We start from the raw sequence: 22,926 nt of genomic DNA, 5'->3' as shown, positions 1-22,926 counted from the left end.
CTTCACAATTTTAAACAGCAGAGCTCCTGGTCTCCTTGTGGCTTGGAGGAAGCATAAGCCCACCATGCCTTGAGAGTGTCTGCAGCACGGCTCTTGCATGCAGTGCAAGCTACAGTTCTGCTGACTGGGACAAATACTCAATCAAGTAAAGTAATGAATGTTTGAGAAAATTGATAGGAGGACTGAATGTACTGAGTCTCTCTGCAGGATACACTGTTGAGAATTTCTGTCTCCTGATTTTTCACTCTGTTTTCTCTTTGATGAGTATGCTGACAAACTAATGTGTGCCATCAGTTGACTTAGGTAAACAAGAGTTGGGTTGAGTCCCCTGATCTTGCATGAACTATTCTAGAGAGAATGGTGGAGTTACATATTAATACAGACCATTAAATTCTATCATCCTTTGAGGCTTAACCTTGCCCTCCTCCCTTAAACTTGAAACTTAATTCGATTAGTAGATTCACAGCTCCTTTTAGAGGGCTTAAAAGTGTGCAGGAATTCACACAGAGTGCTTTGTAATGTTGGGTTGCAGTGACAGAGGTGATATAAATAAAGTCTTACTTCTGACAAGAATTCTGCTGATTATAATCACTATGTTAGGAAATTTATAATTGGTGGTCAGTTTCTTTTACCTTGTTACGTGCTACTTAGATGGCAGTTATGGTTCTTTGCAAGAATATTTGAAAAATCAGTTCCTGAGGCAGAGAAGCTGCTTTTTATGGTTTGTTTAGGTTTTGTTTTGTCTGTTCGTTTCCAAAGACTTGCACTGCTTTTCTTAGCATTGTGCCACCAATTCTGAGCATTTCATCCTCTCATATTCTTTACTAAAGAAATAAATGACCTCCCTCTATGCACATTTTCATGTTTCCGTGTTGAATTTCATTTTCTGTTCTGTTATTCCAATCTGTTTAACTTAACAACCCATATTCCCCAGCAGCAGCAGTAATCCTGGGTAAAGCATTTGTTTTCTTCCCCATCCTACCCTTTACCACATGGTAGAACCAGGTGTAGGAGCTCATCAAATTGTGGCCCTTTTTTAAAAAAAAGTCTGTTAAAAACTAAGTAAAAAATGTCAACATTTATGTTCTTAATCCAGTTTTAAATTATTACTTTTTAACTAGTAAAGTCCCTCTGCAATTTTATAGCTGGTGTGCAAGACAGTTGTACTGGCTTAATACAGATAGATGATGTAGCCAGGAGGAAAGGGATGTTAAGTAGCAACTGATTTTTTGCTGTTCAACATATTGAACAGCATTGTAAATTCTTCTTCCTGAATAGTCTTTGTTCTGAGTCGTAGTTGACTCACTTGTGTGCATAGCACACATGTGCTACCTTCTTTCTTTAAGCAGCAAAAAATACAAAAAAGTGATAAAAATACCTGAGTGAAGTTAGTTTATGCTGTTTTCAAAATGTGCTACCGATTTGAATAGCTGTTGCTGTGTTGCTGGGGTTGTAGCGTATAGAATCAGAATTTACACAACTCAAAAATATTTTAATACATGACATGAGAAAGAAGAGTCAGAAAAACTATACACATTGTGAATATGAAGAAGAATATACAGCTGCAGACTTCCGTCCCCCACTTATGTGATAAAGAAACATTATTGTCCTGTCAAAACTTCATTACCCAAATAGCAGTAATGATGAGACATAGAGTGCAAACTTCGTAGGGGTTTGCAGTATATTTGTTACAGTTCGTTTTTTGGTGTACACTGCCATGGGCAATTGTGCTCCAGCTTTTCCTTCCCGAAACATGTGATGCACATAAGGTATGGCAACTCAGGGTCATGCAGGTCTACAGTGAGTTGAAACAGCTCTCTGACCCAATGAAAACTAAAATTGTCAGGCTATTTAAACACAATGCCTGGATAGCTATTGTGTAAGGAGTTTGCAAATACACACAGACAGTGGAATAGGAGGAACCACTTTTTTTTGATGATCACCCTCAGATAGACTGGATTAAAGCACATTGGAAAACTGTCTTTCTAGGCAAGATCCTTTTTACAGTCTGGTTAGGTCACTCTGTATTTGGTAAGCAACCAAACTGCTTTTATGTTAATGGACCTTTTCAGCGACATGTGCCACCAATTCTGAGCATGAAACTGATTCACAGAGGTTGTGAGAAGAGGTGCCAAAAGGCAGGCACAAGGTATTTGAAAGGTATGCCGTGCTTGATTAAACTAAATACACATGGCTATCCTCTTGTAAGTGTTCAAAGATGTAAATAAAAAGTCTATTTCCGTTCTTTGATACTGATTTAAGAAAAGACACAAATTTGGGTGTGGCTCGAGTTCACTGTAGATTTAATAAAGGATGAGGACCCATATAGTAATGAGGGGAAGCAGAGGGATTTACTGCTGTAGGAAATGAGCTTTTCAGCCACATTTTAGAAAATAAATGCTACTAAGAATGACTGCAGTTCAGTTCTCCTTGGTAATGTGTGACCTGTAAGTGTGTCACCACTCCTCAAGTAGTGAAGCAACTTGACAGTAGTCTCAACTTGTTTTAGCAAATAGAAGGATTATTTCAGGAAATCTAGTTATAAAGCCCCACTGGATTGAATTATTCTGAATTAATTTTAAACAGAATGAGGCCACTGGAGTAGTTTCTGCTTTTGTACAGATTGGCCGGTGATTCTGTATTTTAAAATGTCATATCTAATAAACTGAAGGAGTTTGACTGAATCGAGACAGGTTGTACATTCAGGTTTCTAAATTTATACCAGAGTTGCATATTCCTGAATGGTGTATTGTGAGCAGGGCTAGGGAGAACCTGTAGTTCTGTATTAGTGTCTAAAAATGGCTAAAAAGAAGACTGAGAATAAAGGAGAAGATAGCTTGAAAGATTAAAAAACCAGTAAGGACCATAAGACATAATGACTTCTGAAGTGCAGGTATAAAAGTAGAGAAACACTTTGACAGGATTTGCTGCAAATCTGTAGCATATTAGAAAATATGGCATGGGAAGTAACAACAGATACCGTTCCTTTCCTGTATTAGCACTCTTCAGAGGAATTAGTGTCATCTAAAGTTGAAGCACCTTACCAAAGTCTGTATTTGTGACTTTTGAGTTTTTACTTTGTGTGTATGTACATGTAAATATTTCTCTACATGATTGAAAGGTTACTACTCCATGTTTTTCCAAAATAATGAGATGACTTAGCATTTCACTTGATTAGAGGGTTTCAGGATTTTGTAGAGTACAAGAAGGATTTACACAGAATTTCATCAAGAGTTATTAGACTCAAAATATAACGGCTGTTTGTTTGGAATGCTGCTGCTTAAATAGTGTTGATTAATCTGCTTGCTTGGTTACTCCTTCAATACCTGCAAACATGAAGTTGGAACAGTATAATATGTTGGAATGGAAAGCAAGTGAAAGTGTTCAGATATACTCCTGAGGTTCTTTTATTTGTCTGTACAAGAATTATTTCTTATTATATAAATGCTAAATGAAAACCGCAGCAGTGATTTTCTTAAATATGTACAGAACTTTGCTATTTCCTGTCCCTGTGCCATACCTGTGTGAGCTATGATTTTACAGACAGAGGACTAGGTATAATGAAAAGTTAATTAACCCCAGCAAGAACCAGCAGTTGTACAGATGTGTAAATACACTATAACCAAAGGCCTGTCTGGCTAAAGTCTGGACTCAGGAGAGGGAAGAACTTTTGAGAGAGAAGAAACACTCGTGATATTTTACAATGGGGACACAGGAAAAATTCACATTTTGATGCTGTATTGTGCTTGCACTTGCATCTGCATATCTTCCAATCCCTTTTTTCTTTAGGTTAGCTTCCTGGATTGAAACAGAACAAAAACTGCACCCTAAAGGCCTAGTGCCACTGTCAGCCTCTTGGACTCCCACAAATAGGCTTTTTTTGTCCATCTTCTAGACACTGTGTTGAAGAGGGTTTGAGGGAAGAGAGGAGAGATTTCAGTGCATCATGGAAGGTTCGATGGAAAAAGCTGTTTACAGGATTTAGAGGAAGACATAGTGGTGTCATATGTATCTTGGGAATTCCATTTAAGATACAATTTCAGCTTTCATAATGAGTGGTTTTTCTGCAGGCTACTCAAAATACTGGTCATTTCAGTACTATCTTCCTATCATGAATTTGCATACACTGTTACCAGTTTTAGGCAGGTCAACCTGATTTGATAATCTAGGGGAATAGATTCATACAGTGTTATATTAAACTGTTTAATTATTCTGTGCTGATTTGAGATCCCAGTGAGGCTTTTTATAAAGCCTTCATTTTTTGTCTGTTTGGTATTGCATACACTGATACCCATTGACATTGCAGATAAATGTATTAAAAGTTACTGAAGTTAATTACACTTCTAACTTAATAGTTAATTTAACTGCTACAGTTAAAAAAGAAATAGGAGAGGAAAATACCATAATCTGAGTTTGACAGTTCTTCATACCTCCTCAGCACAAGGAAACATACTGAAACTGGAGTAGTTCATAGTTCAGATGCAGTGAGACCAAGGTTCTGTGGGAGCAAGAAGAGTGGTTCAGCTGGAAGCATCAAGAAAATCTCTCTGTTTTTTGGACACTTGTCTCTTGGCAAATCTTAAGCTTTGTGGAAGATCTGTAAGTGGTTTAGATGTTAGGGACAATGTCTGGGTAAAAGCAAGTCCTAAATTTGCAGCATGTATTTTTACATAAACTTACTGGGTTTTCATAGATGTATTGACTTAGCAGAAATTGCTCACAGAGAGCTTCTCTGGACCATAATTTTTTTAGTGCAGTGGAGCTTGAGGTGAAAACTGCTGTGTGTTTCTCCGGTTCCATTATTTGGACTCCTTAGACATAGTTGTTTTAGTTTTTTTCTGAAGTCTGTTAGTGGCTTGTGGGTGTCAGTACTTCCTTACTTTAGCTGAATAGACAAGACTTTTTGCCACTGCTTGAAGCTAACAGGTATCAAGAAAATAAGTAAGTTTCAGATATTTTCTAAGAAATATATTCTAATAACCCAGTTAGGGGGAAAATGTACTCAGCATGATCTGTTTGGAATTTCATCTCATTGAGGGAGAAATTGGTTTTTTTGTTCCTGTTCCAAATTTATGTGGCTTTACTACTGTAAGTTCAAACTTGGTACTTTTTAAAAATTAAACTGTTACCATATGTGTAATAATCGTGCTACACAGTTGGGAGTGTAGTTACTTAAAGTTATCTTCAAATAAATATGGAATTTCTAGTTTTATATTACAGAGTTTTTGTATACCTTGACATGGAGAAGGACATTGTCAGTATTGTTAAAGAGGGACAATTCGGGGTCTTTTAATCATTTAGTTGCCACAATATTTTGTATGATACTGGAGACAGTCACTAGAATACTTGGATGGAAGAATGCAAGCAAAGTAAATTCAAGCAAGGCTTTAATGTTTTAATTGGATTTCACCTTTTTTTAAATATAGATGGCGCTTTAAATTCATTTTCACTCCGTGTTCCTTGGATCTTATCCACCTGCTTTGACTTGAAAGAATTGAATGCAAATTGCTTCCTTCTCATGGTAGTCTTCTATGGTGTAAGTCATGTGAACTCCAAATATTGACTCATTTCCTTGAAGTATTGCAGCCTGTGCTGCTTTGGATGGTTCTACATTCTGATTAGCCAGGATGGTTACAGTTGTTTAAAATGCCACTGCTTACTGCCTTGAATTCATTATATATTTAATAAACGTTTATTTTAATGCTTACAGTGAATATTAGCTTTTAGATGTGCAGATCCTTGTGGAATTGAGAATTATGTATGTGCTTTTCTGGCAGGTAACATCAGTTGTTTAGAATACAGTATAATGGGAATGCAATATGTACTTGTTCTTGAATACAATTCTGATGCAAGAATGGAAAAACAGAATGAGAGATGTATTAAATACTTCTAGGTGTGTGGGGTTTACCTAGCATAGTATTTTGTAATGAACTTGTATTTTTCCACTTTATGGTAAATAGTTTGCATTTTTCCCAATAGCAAGTTCCATAAGAATTCTTTCTCCAGTAATCTAATGTACAGTTTGATGTTGATATCATAGAACTTAGCTCTCTGTAGTGTTCCTAAAGGTAACAGTTTAATTATTCCTTACCTGATGAGAATGTAATCCTTGATTTCTGCCAAAGTATAACTCTAGAATATTTATACTTCACTTAGTATGACAGCATATTTAGGTAATCAGAAGGAAATAATACCTAAAGATACCCAGTTGAAATTTAGGTTATTAGAGATGCCCTTCAATGCAGTTAAGGTTTAAATCATACTTTGAATTGGATACAGAAGGGTAAACAATGAATTAGTCTTAAGTTGGAGTTTTGTTCAGTGTTATAATCCAGTATTGCCCACAACACCTGCCTGACCTACTTGGCCATTTTGATGTTGCTGTTTGGTGGTACTCACTGTCATTACAGAGATTTGTTGATTTTATAGTTGTAAATGAGATTAGCTGGTTATAAGGTGTCAAAGGAAGAAGGAGAAAACTGGAAACTAGCTTGGTTTTTAATAAAAACTATGAGCAGTCTGAAGTTCAAATGACGTGTTAAAGGAGTGAATTAAAGCTGGAGAGGTGAGAATGAAATTACGAATGCCTGTTGTGATGGTTTATCTCTGGCCAGCAACTAAGCCCTACACAGCCTCTCACTGGCTTGTATCAAAGAGAGAAGTGAAAGGGTAAAAGTGCAAAAACTTTGGGTTGAGATAAAGATAGGTTAATTTAAAAAAAAGAAAAAAGAAAAGAGGGAGAAATGACAATGAAAATCAAACCCAAGAAACATGTGTGATGCAAAAAAAAAAGCAGGAGCTCACCAGCAGGTGACCAATTATCAGCCAGTCAGCAACAGGCAAGCTGCACACACACCTCGTGCCCTAGTTTTTTATTTCTGAGTGTGACACCCTGTGGAATGGAATATCCCTGTGGTCTGTAGGGGTTGGCTATTGTGGGTCTGTCCTCTCCCAAGTCCTTGGGTATCCCCAACCTGCTCGCTGGTGGGGTGGAGTGAGAAACTGAAAAAGGCATTGACTCTCTGTAAGCGCTGCTCAGCAATAACTAAAACATTCCTGAATTATCAACAGTGTTTCCAGCACAAATCCAAAACACAGCACCATATACAACCTACTGTGAAGAAAATTAGCTCTAACCCAGCCAAAACCAACAACAAAGGTCTTAGACATTTTCAGAGATTTCTTTGAAGTAGAGTAGAAGTGTAGATGAAATGGAAAATGATGTTGAAACTCATGTACGTGATTCATTTTACCTGCTTGGTGAAAAAGTTGATGCATACCATTGGAAAACTGGAAAATAATTTATCTCTGTGATCAGCTCTAGCTTCTGTGTGCAAAAGCTTCATGTGTTTCCATTAATTCTGTGATAGAGATGTGTAAAGAGATCTTCTGGAGCTGTGTGTCAGTGGGAGATTCAGAGGGGTTTTATTTTGTCATTTCTGCTGCACTTTTAAATAATTGCAGTTAGTTCCATTTTAGCACACGTGATTGTTTCTCTGCCATAGAATAATCGGAGCTATTTTTTGTAGTAATCTGTGTTTACATCACAGATAATACACAGGAAGCTGTTGTCCTTCCCTACAGTTTTCATCCCTTGTTTCAGCATCTTACATCGTCTTTATTTCTTCCCTTCCAGAATGAATGGTGATTCTGAGATAATAAGCTTTTCCAGCTCTTAGATCCTCTCTGCTGCAGTTTCGGTTGTGTGTTTGGAGAGAGGGAGAGCAAAATAAGGAATGTTTTCAAGCCTGGCTTAATCATTCTTTTCTAGCTAATTTTTAGTTCTGCAGGGATTACTTTTTCCCATTTAAAAGAATGCATTGGTCGGTGTTCTGGTTCATTGTCTTTAACAGATTATTTATCTAGCATGAGAATTGTTAGTTACCTTTATTATGATCTGGTTTTCTGCTGATAATGCTTCTTGAATTTTTGTATGCTTCCTACTGGATGTGCTTGATACATGACCGTGAAATTGTACTGTGATTAACTTGTGTTCTGGCTTGGAGAGCAGAGGGAGCAATCAGACAGTGAAAGAAATTAGGTTTCCTCTGTTCTCAAGGGTAACAAGTAAGGTTCAAGTCTGCTGGTTTACCTCATTCATACTAATAGTATCATATCATCCTTCTCTGCAATTACAAATATTTTAGTCTTGTAAAAATAATTTACATCAGCCACTGTAAGAACCTTTCTTTTTATTTAACAAAGGTTATAAAATCAGTAGTTTCACATTAATAGACTGAGGCAATGCTGCTTGAAATGGTAGTAACATTTCATTAGATTGAGACTTCTGTAAGTTTTTTACTTCTGGTCAGTTTTGTTGGAAACTTTAAACTCAGAAGCAGTTCAGTTTTATCTTTTGGTTGATAATGTTGTCTGATGGACAGACTTCAGAGTATCTCAGGGAGCAGAGTTCCTGAGTGTGAATGCTAAAGTGAGAGGTAAAATAATGGAAGGTATGAAGATGCTGGAAGGGAGGAAGAGAGTTTCTTCTCCTTTCTGTTGGTCAGGAGTTTGTCTTCAAGCAAGTAAAAGGATTGAATGTCATAATCTGGGAGGAAGGTACACTTTACTGAAACATTGCTGACTATGAGTTTTATTGTTACTTACTGAGGAATGCATAGTGTCTGGAATATGGAATTATTTTCGTGTTTTGTCTAGTCCTGGGTAGCAGCTCAGATTTGATCAGCTTCTGGAGTAGCTGTTCCTGGGATGAACTGCTGAACCTAACCTCTGGGGCTTACTGGGGGTAAATATGAACATCAGTCTTACCAGAAATAAGATGTAGATTTTAAGTTGATGTGCATTCCATATGTTTAGTTTTCTTGATGTTGGGAAAGTCAGTTAGTAAATGTATTTGCTGCTAGTGATCTGTGATAAAATACCAAGCATGAGAAGCTGTGTTAGGTAAGTGAATCAGTATGACCATGTGAAATGATAAATGAAGGGTAGGATGCAGACAAAGTGTGTTTTTCCTACGTGGGAGCTTAGTTAGAAATATTAAGTTGGTGTGGTTTTTGTCAGAATCAGTCCATGCCACTAGTTTAAGGCTTATATACAAAAACCAAAGTAAAGTGTTTGGTTTAGTTGATTATGGTTTTGCATGTTTGAACAGGACTTGATACTGGAATAGATCTCCTGAGAGGATTTCTTAAAAACACACACACACAAATATATATTCATTCATGATCCTGTACAGTTTATTTCAAGTATGTATTGCTTCAGCACTGGAAAACCTAGGCTTTATGAAATTCCCCATGATTTAAGCATGCAAAATGACTAGAGAATAGACAAGACTAGTCTTGAATCAAAGATGCTTCCTAAAATAAGTTCCAGTAATTTAAAATTATTTTGAAAATGTATTGTTAAAAATTTGCTTGAAATAGTATGAAATAGAGGTGCTACAGACTTTTTTCCTCTCCCTTAGTCATTACTGTGGTATCTAACACTGTTTAAAACCAAGGGTGATAATTGGTCATTAAGATTTCATATAAGAACTAGCAGTGATGGATTGTTTGGTTGTGTTTGTGTATAATCTGTGTTTATCAATAGTATATACCTTATATACTTCATGGGTAAATTGATAGTTCTAATAATGCTTGTGTTTTCCGTATTATTAACATATACGTCAGCTGTGAAAAGAGCTGGCCAGTGTCTTCACTGAAGCATTCCAGGGATGTGATGTTTAGCTGGCATGACTGGATGCAAATCTCAGCATCCAGTTTTGAATACAGATTTGCAAAGTACTTATGATACAGTTTGCAATCAATGCAGGTGGAAAGTAGAGGTACTTAGGAAACTGTAAGCATGTATTTTCTGTTTTATAATAATCCTGGTTTCAAATGTTTGCCTAAATAGTTTTGTTTTCCAGTAGTTTTCTGTTATTTAATTTTATATATGTGCTTATGATACCATTTCTATAACTATGCCTTTGTTTCGTTTTACAGAGGAAATAAAGGCTGAAACAGAAAAGCAAAGGTATGTGATAGTTCATTGTATTAAGTGATAGTGCTTTTAACATCTTAAAATGTGTACCATACTTATTCTGCACGGGGAGTATGGGCTTACTTGGAAAAGCATTTTCAACATATTTTGGGTAGTTGGTGGTATCTGGAAATGTACAGGTAGTGTTCCTTTATGTGGCTGGCTGTTCTGGTGCAAGGCATGGGGCTTGGGAGAAGCAGCAGAAGGTAGCTTAGAGGGAGCAGGGTGGTATTGTCTGGCCAGGCCGCATAGGAAATGGGGATCAAAGTTGGAAAATATCTTTGTCGATGGCACAGAAATTTCTTTCAGTGTATCGGTGGAAGAGCCTTGAAGTAGATTCAGAGAAGGGGGAAGATTGCAGATAAGACTTGAAGTGAGTGATCAGTGGGAGGAGACTGGGGTGAGGAAGTGGGAATGAGCAGAGAAAAGTAATGTAACTGGAAAAGATAGTGTCTGGAAAGGACCTTGCTAGGGAATAGGTGTAGATTTGTGAAGTAGTTCCTCTGCATGTGAAGGTAAAACCAAAAATGGACATTCAGCAGTCCTTTGCTGCCAACAAACTTTTAAGTATTGCTAAGCTGTGGAATCTCATACTGGTATTTCATTACATGGTCCACAGGATCGTCTTCTTCATGCAGTGTACATTGCTAACTCTGAGTCAGGGCCGTGTGGTGAGGACTGCTCATACCACTTGTTGAAAGAATTGGATCAGTGGGTGAAACTGAGGATGAAAGTGTTCTTAAGCAGATGGGTACTGCTTGGGGATCTCTGTTCTGCCCTGTAACTGGATTTTGGGTTTCAGCAAATCATTTAAACCACAGCTGTCAGAGTTGGATGTTAATGATTTCTCCTTCATCTCCTGCATATTTGAGCAGAAATCTACAATTTTGGTTTGGAAAATAGAATCACTTCTAGCTGGAATAAAGTCAGTGGGAACTTTGTTTCAGAAGATGTAAAGGAAAACTTAATATCAAATATGCTGAAAAATTTAGTCTTCCATCTTACCGAATTGGGCACATAAAACTTAGTGGGTGCATCTGATTGAGACTGTGATTTGCTTTCCACCAGCAAAATAAAGTCAAGACAATGAGCTCATAGTAAGATTGTAAAAATAAATTGAATATTGATGTAGTGCTTAGAAAATGTTGCATCCAGCACTACAAGATTGTCTCAGAAAATAATAATGTGAATTTATAATAGGTTTTTCTTAGAGTGGTATAAATAAAGCAGAAGTCCACATTGTGAAGCATGATAAGAAAAAATGCTTTACATTAAATATTCAGTGAGAGATATTTGTTCTGGGCACTGAATATGGAAAAGTAATATCCGGTCCTGTAGTTAAATACCATGCTAAAACTAATGAGACCACAGAATTAAAATCATTTCTACAAATATGGTTGAGCCATTTCTGGACTTCAGGTGCATAATTTCTGCCCTATTAATGTCTGAAGTTGTGATTTTTTGGAGGGAAGAATGTGTATGTCTTATCTTCCTATATGCATTTTTTAAATAGATTTTGATTTCTTCAGTGCTGTCTTTATTTTGACAATAGCATTTTGCTGCTGTGAAGGCTTTGCTGGACTTGGAAACCCTTAATGGACTTCTCTATTCTTACTGTAGAGTCAAATTTTTTAGGTGCAGTAGAATGTACTGTTTTTCTAGGCCCTAGAATAGAGAAACTTCTTAGTCTATTAAATTATTTTCAGGTTCTTACTTCTGTAATTGAGATTCAAATACCCTAATAAGGGATTTCTAATGATGAGTCTTTAAATTTTTCCAGTCCCTGTTCAAGGTAACTGATCTCAGTTAACCTGGAATGCACTGAAGAACAGATCCACATTTCCACTTTCCAGAAATTTTGCATGGACAACAGCTCCTTTTGTTCTGCTGTTTGTTTTTTAAACAGAACTGGTATTTGATAGTGGGGTGGAGGGGAAGGGAATAGAAAAGTACGAGCTGATTTATGTAACCATTACACAGCAAATGCTGCCAAAATAATTTTCCAAATCCATTGTTTGATACATACCTTAACCTTTCTCTATGGCTAATGCATAAATATCAGCATATTTCATAATTCCCATGCTTTGTAGATGCCTTGGTGGAAGAAGGTTTTGGGGATAATTTCTGGGTTTCAAAGCAATTCACTGACATTAAGAAGAAAAGTCCTTTTGAGTTTCTCTTCTCTCCTCCCTGCTATCCCCTTCCCTTACATTATTAGCAGTGTGATGAGCTTACTGAGTTGCTTGTCCAGAGACGAATGTGCATCATCTTCCATATTTAATATCTTGCCCATTTTAAAATAGCTTTCAATTAAGAGAATTAAGAGGCACTCCAGGCTTACGCAGTAGCTTGCTGTGGTATGGGTTCTTCATTTTTGGAATCTCATCATGGCCTGCTCCTTGTTTTGAACAATTCTAGGTTTATTTCCAGAATGCTCTTTTTAACTTAATTTTAATGGTTTCAATGGACATAATCACTAGATGAGGAACAGTCTTGTCATAAGACATAAGAAACAGATAACTGCCCTTTCATCCTCAGAGTAAAGCTTTTATAGGAATATCAGAGAGGTTTAAGAACACAGAAGAGTCATGTACTCCTCTGCAACTTATCTGATTAGGGTGTTGTTCAAAAGAGCTCTGCTTCCAGCAAAACAGTACAGGGCAGTAAATAAAGTTGTGCATCCAACAGAAAAACAAACCTCTGCTTTTTTTCAGGAAAAAACGTGAAGGGATAAATTCTTAAACCTTCAAAAGAGATTTAGTCAGTAAAAAGTAGCGTCTTAATACTAATTATTTACTCTTAAGACTTAGAATTTGGGTGCCCTTTTTGAGCAGCCTAAACAAGATCTGTTTGAATGTGGTGACAGATACCATCTCCAGCACAATCCAGCCTGCTTCTTGAAAAGCTGAAACTAATTTATATTGATTAGTTTAAGGCCCACTCCATAATGCATGGGACTGCAATCATGATTTGGATTTATAATAAACTCTTAGCAGTTCATCTTCTACTTCAGGAACATGAAATTGAATGCATTCCTTGAAGCATCTGATTTAATTTGGAACATACATAGGAGCTGTATTTGAATGAAGTTGTTCTATAAAGATCTATTTGAACTACTGCAAGAATTCTGTAAGCCTTCACTGCAGACTATGACGTTTTCCACTTTTTTTAATACTGCTTATCAAGTCTGTGTAAGATAGCGTAGTTTACCTTTTATCTAAAGATACCTATGTGTGCACAAACAAGGTTAGGAATGCTTTATGTAAAGGTGATGAGTTATTCTGTGAAATGAAAAATCAGAACATCTGGCTTTGAGCCAAAGTCAAACTGCATTGATGCACTGAAATTAGTGAAAAATGACCCATTCTTAATTATCCTTTTGTGGTAAGTATTACTGAGCACAACCTTTCTAAAAGTGCTGTAATCAATAAAACTTGAACAGCTCATAATTTTCTTGCTTTTGTACAGTTAGTAATTTCAGATAATTTACCCAAGTGCGATACATTAGTAACCACTGAACTCTTAAATTAAGTGGTGTTACCTGAAGCCGAGATTAAGATAAAGGTTCAGCTTGTTTTGCTTTGTTTTGTTTTGTTAGTGTATTGCTTTTGCAAGTCTAGTAAGGGGAGTCCTTTGGTATTTGACAGGAAATAGGTCTATGCCTCCAAACCAGCACGTACCACTGATTATCCCTATAGAGTGCAGATGGGTCAGTTTGCCTGCTCCACAAAGGAGCCATGAAGTATAAAAGGTGTTAACAATACTTTATGTATTACTGTTGTTAGAAGTTAGTCTTTCCTAACATTAATTTTCTTGATATTTTATTTCATTCATAAACATTATGGTGGTGAGAACTATTAATGTGATCACTTTACAGTATTCTAATACAGTCACTCTGTTTAGTCCCCCTCATGGAGAAGCAAAGTCTGGTTCAAGCACTCTTCCACCTGTGAAATCAAAGACAAGCTTCATTGAAGCGGACAAATACTTCCTACCATTTGAATTGGCATGCCAGTCCAAGTGCCCCAGGATTGTCAGTACATCTCTAGATTGTTTACAGGTCTGTATGAAGATGAGCTTTAACTATCAACTGTGAAATCCTGTTGCTTTGGAGGGGGAGTACAGTTATATGTGATAATTAACATAATGGGGTTTTTATTATTTTACTTGATTGCACACACAGCCAAATAGAATGTATTTCTCACAAAAGATGAATATATGCCTTATTTATGTAGTTTATGTATGTGTTTCTTTGTGTATATATGGTTTACCACAGTTACCTGTTAGGATATTATGTACAGCTACCTATTTCTGTGTGTTTAAATATGTGTTGAGCTAGCAAAGCAGGTATAGCATTAGCAAATTCATTTTATGCTATTTATAACTGCAATAAATTATTTTCAGTTTGACTCTAGTCTCTCAAAACTCTGTGGCTCCTGTAATGTTTTCAGAAGAAATTCTGCAGCGTTGTATTTAGCCATTCATTCCACCAGAGTAGCCCAACAGTGAACTCCGTTTACAGTCACAGGCACATGCATGCCTGGCCTGCTCTCATACCATGATGCTGCTCTGTGAAGCATGGGGATTTACAAATACTCTTGTGCCTAAAGTGTTCAGAAGAGGATTCTACTAATTTTGTAATAAATTCCATTTCTAAGTATTGAAGACCTAGGGAAAGCAAAGGATACTAGAACACTTAAAAACAGAAGAAACACTTAAAAATAGAACACTAGCTACTAGCTCAAATAGAAAGTATTTGCAGCTGGTTTATCTGGTATGAAAAACATTTGTGTGTTGACTACATATGAAGACTTGTGTGATGTGAGTTAGTTTTTAGAATCCTGATTGTTTTAAAATATTGTTAACTGATAAACAAAACCTTTAATGTTAAACTTGCTGACAAACTTACAGCAGTTGCTGAGTGAAAATTTAATAAATCTGAAGGATATGTAAAAAAATCCTTGATGTTTTATGATACATGGGGTAAAATGTGCTGTTTTAATTATTCTGTGCAAGTTAGAAATATCAAGTGAATTTATTTATTATAACAAAAAGCTGGCTTAATTTTTTAAGCTCTTATTTACATGGGTTTTTCTCTTCTCTCCAGAAACTTATAGCATATGGGCACTTGACAGGCAATGCTCCAGACAGTACAGCTCCAGGAAAAAAACTAATTGATAGAATTATCGAGACAATATGTGGCTGTTTTCAAGGCCCTCAAACAGACGAAGGGGTTCAGCTACAAATAATAAAGGTAACATGTTTAATACTTCCTATATTTACAGTTGTGGCAGCAGGAAGATATTAATGATCTCAGAGTTCAAAAGCAGAAGCGCTTAATTTGTAAATGTTGTGGTAGTGTTAAAATATTTTCTTGATCCTGTTTCTTGGAGGTGGAAACTCCCTATCCTGTGCCCTTCCCCTAATTTCGCCCACTGCATTTTGGGCAAACTCATGGTTATGGCCTCAAATCTTGTACATAGACTACTGGCTGAAATTCATTCACAGTAGACCTTTGGAGCCTCTAATTGTGAGGAATTACTGTCAAACAATCCTGCACTCCCAGTGGGGGAAATGTTAATTAAGCAGCAGATTTTAAAATCCGTTTTGGAATTGGTTGATAAAATGCAATTAGACCTGGCAGTTGGACATTACCATGGTAGCTTTGTGCTGCTGTGTCATACACTTGCTTGAAGGAGGTCCAGGGTTTCTTTCCACAGGCTATATAACTGTTGCATGTGGAGTTTGTACAAATGTTTCTGGGGAACCTGTTTCCTGATTGCAGCCATTAATTATGGGTATTTGTTTCAGGAAATTGCTATGCCAAGTACTAGAATTTAGCTGCCTAGTGGAAATGTGGTACCCTGCTCCTGTAACAGCAGTCTTTGAATGGCTGCAATGGTGAGCGGCAGTGAAGAATGCAATTGAAGTTAATTAAGAGAAATGGAGTGTTTGTTACCTCATAATCTTGTGCATACGTATCCTGAGGCATTGGGTTTTCTTGCAGACTGTATTTACTTGTTTTAGTGCAAAGAACATAGTTTGTTCTTCTCTTCCTTTTCATAGCTCAAACCTTCCCTGTTCCTTTTTTGCACTCCACTTCTCCAGCAAATGGTTGTTACAAATGTTGGTTCATTCTGCCGTTTTCTAGATTTGTTGTTTTGTTTTGCCCAAGCGTTTAAGATGTTTTTCATCCTGCAAACCAAAGTTTTCACTGATTTAAACTTTCAGTGGCTGAAACTATTATAACTCTCTCTCTCACTGTAATACCATCTCTCTGAATGCTTTCTTATTCCAGTCCTCCCCGCCTGAAGGGGCTTTAAGAGATAATACTCCTTCTGTCCAGCAGAACAGTTGAGAAAGTAAATTATTCAACAGTTGTAAAATGCTTGTAAAATTCAGTGCCTTAATTTTTTCACTGTTTAAATTTAGCTGATTTCCATGTTAGAGCAACTGGGAAAGTGGAGAGTACTGTTTTGACTTTGACTCCATCTTTGTCCAATACACTGAACACTATAAAAAGCTTGAAAATTTTAAGTAACCTTGGCAAAGACCAGAAGTTTTGGCTTTTGAAGAACAATGAAACTGCTAAGTCAGTCATATTCTCTTAGGCTTCATAACCCTTCAGTTCTGAGATGAATGTGGACCCTGCTTCTCCAGTATGTTTTGAAGGATGGATCATATATCTTCTTAGACTCTTGTGTGGTTCTGGTGATTAGTATGGTGTCTGAAGAATTTTAATTCCATCAGGGAGATAGAAGGTAGCGGACCTGGATCTCCTGCTTTTTTGTGCTGGTGTTCCCAGGCTGTTACCCACAACATAAGTGGCACTCCCACAGGGCAGCTGCTTCACCAAGACCACAGTGAAAGATAAGAACTTTGGTCACTTGGACACCTTCCTCTCTGGAGGATTGTCTTGGTTCTGCATGCAGAATGGGTGGCCCTTGCATAGCGTGCAGCCCTCACTCTGGGATCTGGGAGCCATCATGGGGTAAGAGTTAACATGCAGTGCTGTTTCCTAGTTAACTGGGTGGCTTTCCAGGGGTGGAGTCATCTTAAGCCAGTTCCCAGCTACCAGAGCCACTTAGGCATTCTGAAAATCCCTTTCTCCTGACTGCCAGGGAAATAATCTTGGTGACACCGAGGAGTATAATTTGTCTTTTTTTCGTTATCTAAGCTCTAGAGTCATGTTCTGCAGTAGTTTTGATGGAGGCCAGTTAAATTTTTCTGCTCCTATTTTCGCTTGCATGTTCTCTGTAATGCCCTTGTTCTTCATCTGCAGACTCCGTGATGAACCAGACTGGGACATTGGCCTTTCCTTCCTTTGCCTTGTAGTTTAGTTTGATTTAGTGTAATTCTGATGTGAAGCCATGCAACTTTCTTGTGTAGCTGTTGTAGTGGGGATTGTTGTGGCAGAAACAAGGCAAGTAATTAGACGGCTGATGCAATTGAAAGTGGTTTATTCAAATTGTTTGAAATAACATCGCTTGATTGAATCTTTCTGCCTCCAGGCTTGCTTTCCTACAGCTGCTGTGGCATTTGTGGTGTGAGTGCAGACTTGCACTGACGGTTGCAGAGGTCTTGAAGTTCTGTTTACATGTTTTCTGGCCTTTTGGTGCCTGAAGAACTAAAATTATGACAAAACTTGTATTTTTTTTTTAAATCTGTAAAGAAGGAACAGGGATGAGAATGCAGTATGGGACATGATATCAGCTGTTGACGCTCACGTGTTTTCTTTCCTTGGTTTGTCGTATGGAAAGTATTGGCTACTATCTAGGTACTTTTACAGCTTAACTTCCTAATGTTTGGCAGAGAAAGATTATTACGTGTGCTCAATAGCTGTAGTCTGAAAAGCTGAATGTTAATTAGTGACTTTTTTTTAGTGTCACTTAAATTCAAAAATTATTTATCTCTGAAGGTTATTTGATGTATTTGTTGTTTTGTGGTTTAAGTTCAGTTTCCTGTGTCTTTTCAAAAGTCAGTCCATACTAACACATTATTTTGTGATAAGGAAATGTTTGGACTTCAAGTTAAGTTAAAACAAAAATTATTATTGAAAATAACCCTGTAGACCCTCTCAAAGGAAACAGAATTATGTGGTTCCAGTAGCTAATTAACACTAGAGAGAGGAGCTAGGGCTACTCTGTTTTATGTGCTGTTCCAAGTACTCGAGAGTTTCCAGGCAACTGAATTATGAAATTAAGACAAAGTAAGCCTGTGCTGATCAGATGACAGCTGTACTGTGTCATAAATCTTCCAAAGATAAGATGGTCAGAGTTGGCTGAGAGGAAGACAAAACTGACCCTGAGCTGAAAATTGTTGTCCTGGTTGTAGTCACATTATTTTGCTGCAACCATGCTGTTCTTATAGAATATTCAGTGTGAGAGGAATCAAAAGTTTAGAGTTAAGTTGGATGCTGGATGTTTCTAGTAGAGGATTATTGTTAATTTAGTTTACTTTTAAAATTACATTCGTTTTGCCTCACAAGGCATGATACTTCCAGAACTGTTCTAATACATTTGTTTTAAATAATAGAAAATTCACTTGGCAAACATGCTTCAGGCTAAAAGAAAAAGTATTGTGGGTGTCACACAAAGATAAGATAATCTGTAACTCAGGAAGTTATCCTGGAGATTCTTCTCCTTTCCCAAAGCCATCCAGTGGTTGTTCATAAAAATGAATGAGCTTTATTTATAGTAAGTAGGTGGCAGCACAGAACGGTAGGGTCTTTCTCAAACACAGAACAATAGGTATAAAGGACTGGAGGGAAAGCATAAGGAAACAAACTCACAGTCAGGATGGTAGCCAGTAGTTTTAGGGCAAGGAAGGCTTGTTGGCTGTTGGTATTTTTGCCCTTACCCCATCCCTTGTCCTAGCAAGTATTTAATACTCTGCATCTACTGAAATCACTTTTAAAACAAAACAAAATCCCAAAACTAAACACCAGAGAACCACCAGTGGGTGCTTTTGTTCTCAAGCTTTTGTACTGATGAGTTGCTGTTAAAATAGCGCAGGTGGCTTCATGCCCTGGACCTGTTGCAAAGTAAGCAGTAAGAGTGTGTGGTTGGGAGGAAGGCAGAGCTTTTGTTACTCCACCTCTCAAGGACAAGTGTTGTGTAGCAGTTTCAGATTTTGTGTAACCCTGCTTCACTGGGGGCTGAGGTGATTGTCCTCTATTCAGCTGTCACCCCTCTCTTCTTCCTTGTGTTGGACATAGTAGCTGTTTGGTCACAGAGTAAGGCTGGGGAGCAACATGAAGAAAAGTACTAAAATGAGAAAGGGTTTATTTTTCTAATGTATGAATTCACAAGGCTTTCAGAGGAGCAGTACTGCCACTCCTGATCATAAGCTGTGGTTTCTCAGGGTTAGTTGTCATGCCATTGCGATAATTATATACTCTTTTATGATAGAGAATCAGGTGATGTTGTTTAGGGTATATCATCAAATCGAGCCCTAAATAGAAGCTGTCAGGAGGGAAGGATGTTCAGAAAGCAATTGTAAAATACTTTCTGTCTTGTGTTCATTCTTGTATTTCTACTGGATTGTCATAGTAGTGGAAGAGAAATGGCACTGGGATTTGAAGTTAGAATGACTAATAGCCTGAGGATGGCTCTAAACTGTAGGGAAGATATTAGCAAGAGATCAAAGCTAAAAATGCTTATCAGTTTGCAAATGTGTATGGTACTCATTAAGATTAGTATCTAGTGCCTGGGAAGGAAAGAAACCCAAAGTGACTGTCAAGAACTCTGTAAACTCTTCTATAGTCTGATATCCGCAGGGAGATGCCCTGTAGAAAGCCTGATTCCTCAGTCTGCACGGGAAATGTTATTCAGTGAATTTGGATTAATATATTAAGGAGATCTGTCTCTGTGTGTATTTGAAGTGTTTCTTTGCCTCCACACTAATAATTAGGTGGTGTGAAGAGAACCAGGCTCTAGTATTCATAACAAGCATACTGAAAAAAACTTAGGAAATTAAAGCTGTTAAGCCAATTAAAACAAAAGAGCACATAGTCTACCTGTAGTCTTGTCACCTTTCTCTACTAGCTGGCTCTCCTTTCTATTATTAAAAGTTGGGGAAAAAACCTTGTAAGACTTCACTGAACTGAGGTGGAAGTTAAAATTGGATTTTCAAGTATCAGCTTCTTGTCAGCTTCTCTCAGAAGGAGAGAGAAGGTGACACAAAGGAGTAACTTCATGAATGACATCTCTAGAACCAGAGATGAAGACTTGATCCCCCTACACCTTTTCGTTAGTGTCCTAAGTGCTAGGCTGCAGGAGACCCTGTCTTCCAAGAGAGAAGCTGTAGGTGGTTCTTAAGCTGGTGTATTAAGTGTTTGTGTACATGTGTCAGTTGTGTAACTTGTAACTGAGTGAAAGAAATATTAATTAAATGTAAATATGTACTGTATTGGGTCCAGACAGTAGTGGTTTGGGAAAAATAGCTGTTTATGCCTGGGATCCACTTGTTCAGCTTGTTTTCAAGAGTGACTGACTTTACTTTTTAAGGGGTTTGAGTGAGTGATGGATACTACTTCTCCACTTCTTGGTGCCTCGTGTGTATAGAAGTTCTGACAATGTCAGTAAGAGATGTGAGGTGTGGTTTGATGAGTAAATTACCCAACACTTGAAATAACTTTTAACTGTGATAAATTTTAAAAAGTAGGAGCTTTCTAGTGCTTCCAGTTCTTTTTTTCTTACCCTAAACATCCCATTAAATGATAACTTTGACAAAGTTTTTAATGCTCAAAATTCCCTCATTACTTCTACTGGATTACAGTGATGAATATAAACAGTGGCAAACCAGGCTCTTTGCCTTTCTTTCCACTCTCCAACACAATCTCTGACAATGTTTTCAAACCCTGTCCTCAGGTTTCATCTGCCTCTATTTCTGCCTTTTAATCCAGCCTGCCTCTGCCTCACATAGAGATAATTTGTTCCTTACTTCTGTTATCTGATCTTTCAGAGATTTATGTGCTTTTTTTCTTAAAGAGAAGCCGATATTAGCACAAACAGGAAGAAATAAGTTAACTTCTACATAGGGGGCAACACAATATTCTAGCATCTACTAAAAAAAAAAGCTTTTATAAAGGGAAGTTGTCTTACTGTAGCTGTCTTATCTCAGTCTTTGTTCATCACATTTACATTTATTTCTAAAACAGCTTTTGGATCCTTTGGCTTCCCTTCCAGGCTTTAACAGGTAGTCTGTTCCTGTTTTGTGTCTAGAAAACTTGAGGATAACTTCTATAAGCTACCTCTCTGATGGCTCCATTGGTTACTTCTTGCTGTTACAGGCTATGAAACACGTAATTCTCAGCTATGTTGATTAAAAACTCTCAGTTTAATGTAACTGGTAAATATGATTTTCCACTATGGCTACAAGAGTATGTAGGAAAACATAATTGCAGTTCAATATATGTATTTAGGTATATTTTAGAAGGAATCCAGTTTTGGTATTTATTAATTTGCAAACATTTTGGTTGATAAATTTTTGACTGGTAAATGTATATGTGTGTGTGTTTATTTAGGCTTTGCTCACTGCAGTAACATCTCAACACATAGAAATCCACGAAGGAACAGTACTACAGGCTGTAAGAACATGTTACAATATCTACCTAGCAAGCAAAAATCTTATAAATCAAACTACAGCCAAGGCCACTTTAACACAAATGCTGAATGTCATTTTTGCACGTATGGAAAATCAAGCAGTGAGTATCTCGGTATCTTTATCTAGAAACTACCTCTTGAAAGCGAACCAGCTTGAGAGATTTGTTTTATCATTATTAAAGCTTTTTGGCTTTTCTAACTTGAGCACTTTGGGGAAAAGTAAGAATCTGGTATCTGATATTTTTCTTCTTGTGTTTTACACTGACAGAGGTGGAAAATGTGGAGTTTGGGGGTGGGGGTGGTGTATAGGTTTTAAACTTCTTATAGTGGTCTGCTATATTTAATAGATGTGTTTACCTCAAAGGACATCTTGCTTTGGTTTGACTTTACATGTTGTCATAATCCATTAGAAAAGTCACAGAAATTCTTCCCTTCTGGGGATTCCAGATCAAGAGACCACAAAAAAAAGTCTGCCTTGATGTTTTTCCAGGCACTCTTGTTTATTGTCACATCTACTCCCTGAACTTCCTTATGGCGGGGCAGACAACTCTTTGTTGTATGGTTTATGTAGTGTAGTCGTCCCTTCTTTGACAGTGAAGGTATGAACTATGTGCATAGTTGGGAAGCAGCCCTTTTGCAATGGATTATCCCATGATACTGAAGTTATTTTTAATTAAACAAAGATGCATTTTCTTAAACTGTTACAGCTTTAGAAAGGCACTGTATAAGCAGAGACAACAGAGATGTCATCTTTATAAAATAATGCATATATCTTACTGTTTTATTTTGATAGTCAAGTTCTTGTGTGTTTGAAATGCTTTTGTAGCTTCAGGAAGCCAAACAGATGGAAAAGGAAAGACACAGACAGCAACACCATCTCCAGCAGTCTCCAGTAAGCCATCATGAGCCAGAATCACCTCAGTTGAGACATATTCCAGCACAGGCCGATCAGCTGTCCAAAGACCATGAGAGAGAGCTTGACCACAGCACAAATGATGTGGACAAGAACCTTCAAGAAGATATTGAGGCAGAAAATGGATCTGATATTTCTAGTGCTGAAAATGAACAGACAGAAGCTGACCAAGCCACAGCAGCAGAAAGTAATCAGTGTGTATTTCTGTTTCATGGAGGGAGGGAAAAAGTCTGTAAAAAGTGAGGCTTGAGGATTGTCTTTTTTCTCTCTCCCAAATCTGGAGTCAGGCATAAGTTTTCAAGTAGCTGACTAATGCAAAATGCCCATTTGTCCTTGTTACCACTGTCCATCAAGAGCATCCTTTAGTCCTGCACTCTGTAGGGAGCCTGTATCAAAAATTCCTTTTTGCATCTGTGTAATGTTGTG

At 37.3% G+C, this 22,926-nt stretch overlaps 1 protein-coding gene across 1 annotated transcript in view; it reads left to right on the top strand.

Moving 5' to 3' along the window:
* Positions 1-22,926, top strand: part of ARFGEF1 (ADP ribosylation factor guanine nucleotide exchange factor 1) — an 87,198-nt gene that overhangs the window by 16,188 nt on the left and 48,084 nt on the right. The window contains exons 2-6 of the mRNA XM_048287044.1: positions 9,945-9,975; positions 13,885-14,041; positions 15,089-15,235; positions 21,509-21,688; positions 22,414-22,687. Of these exons, the coding sequence (XP_048143001.1) occupies positions 9,945-9,975; positions 13,885-14,041; positions 15,089-15,235; positions 21,509-21,688; positions 22,414-22,687 (789 nt within the window). The remainder of the gene's footprint in view (positions 1-9,944; positions 9,976-13,884; positions 14,042-15,088; positions 15,236-21,508; positions 21,689-22,413; positions 22,688-22,926) is intronic.

This window comes from Corvus hawaiiensis, chromosome 26 (assembly GCF_020740725.1).
Source record: "Corvus hawaiiensis isolate bCorHaw1 chromosome 26, bCorHaw1.pri.cur, whole genome shotgun sequence".
Classification (NCBI taxonomy): Eukaryota; Metazoa; Chordata; class Aves; order Passeriformes; family Corvidae; genus Corvus; species Corvus hawaiiensis.
Note: the sequence above shows the minus strand (reverse complement) of the source record. Positions and strands in the feature narration are given on the sequence as shown.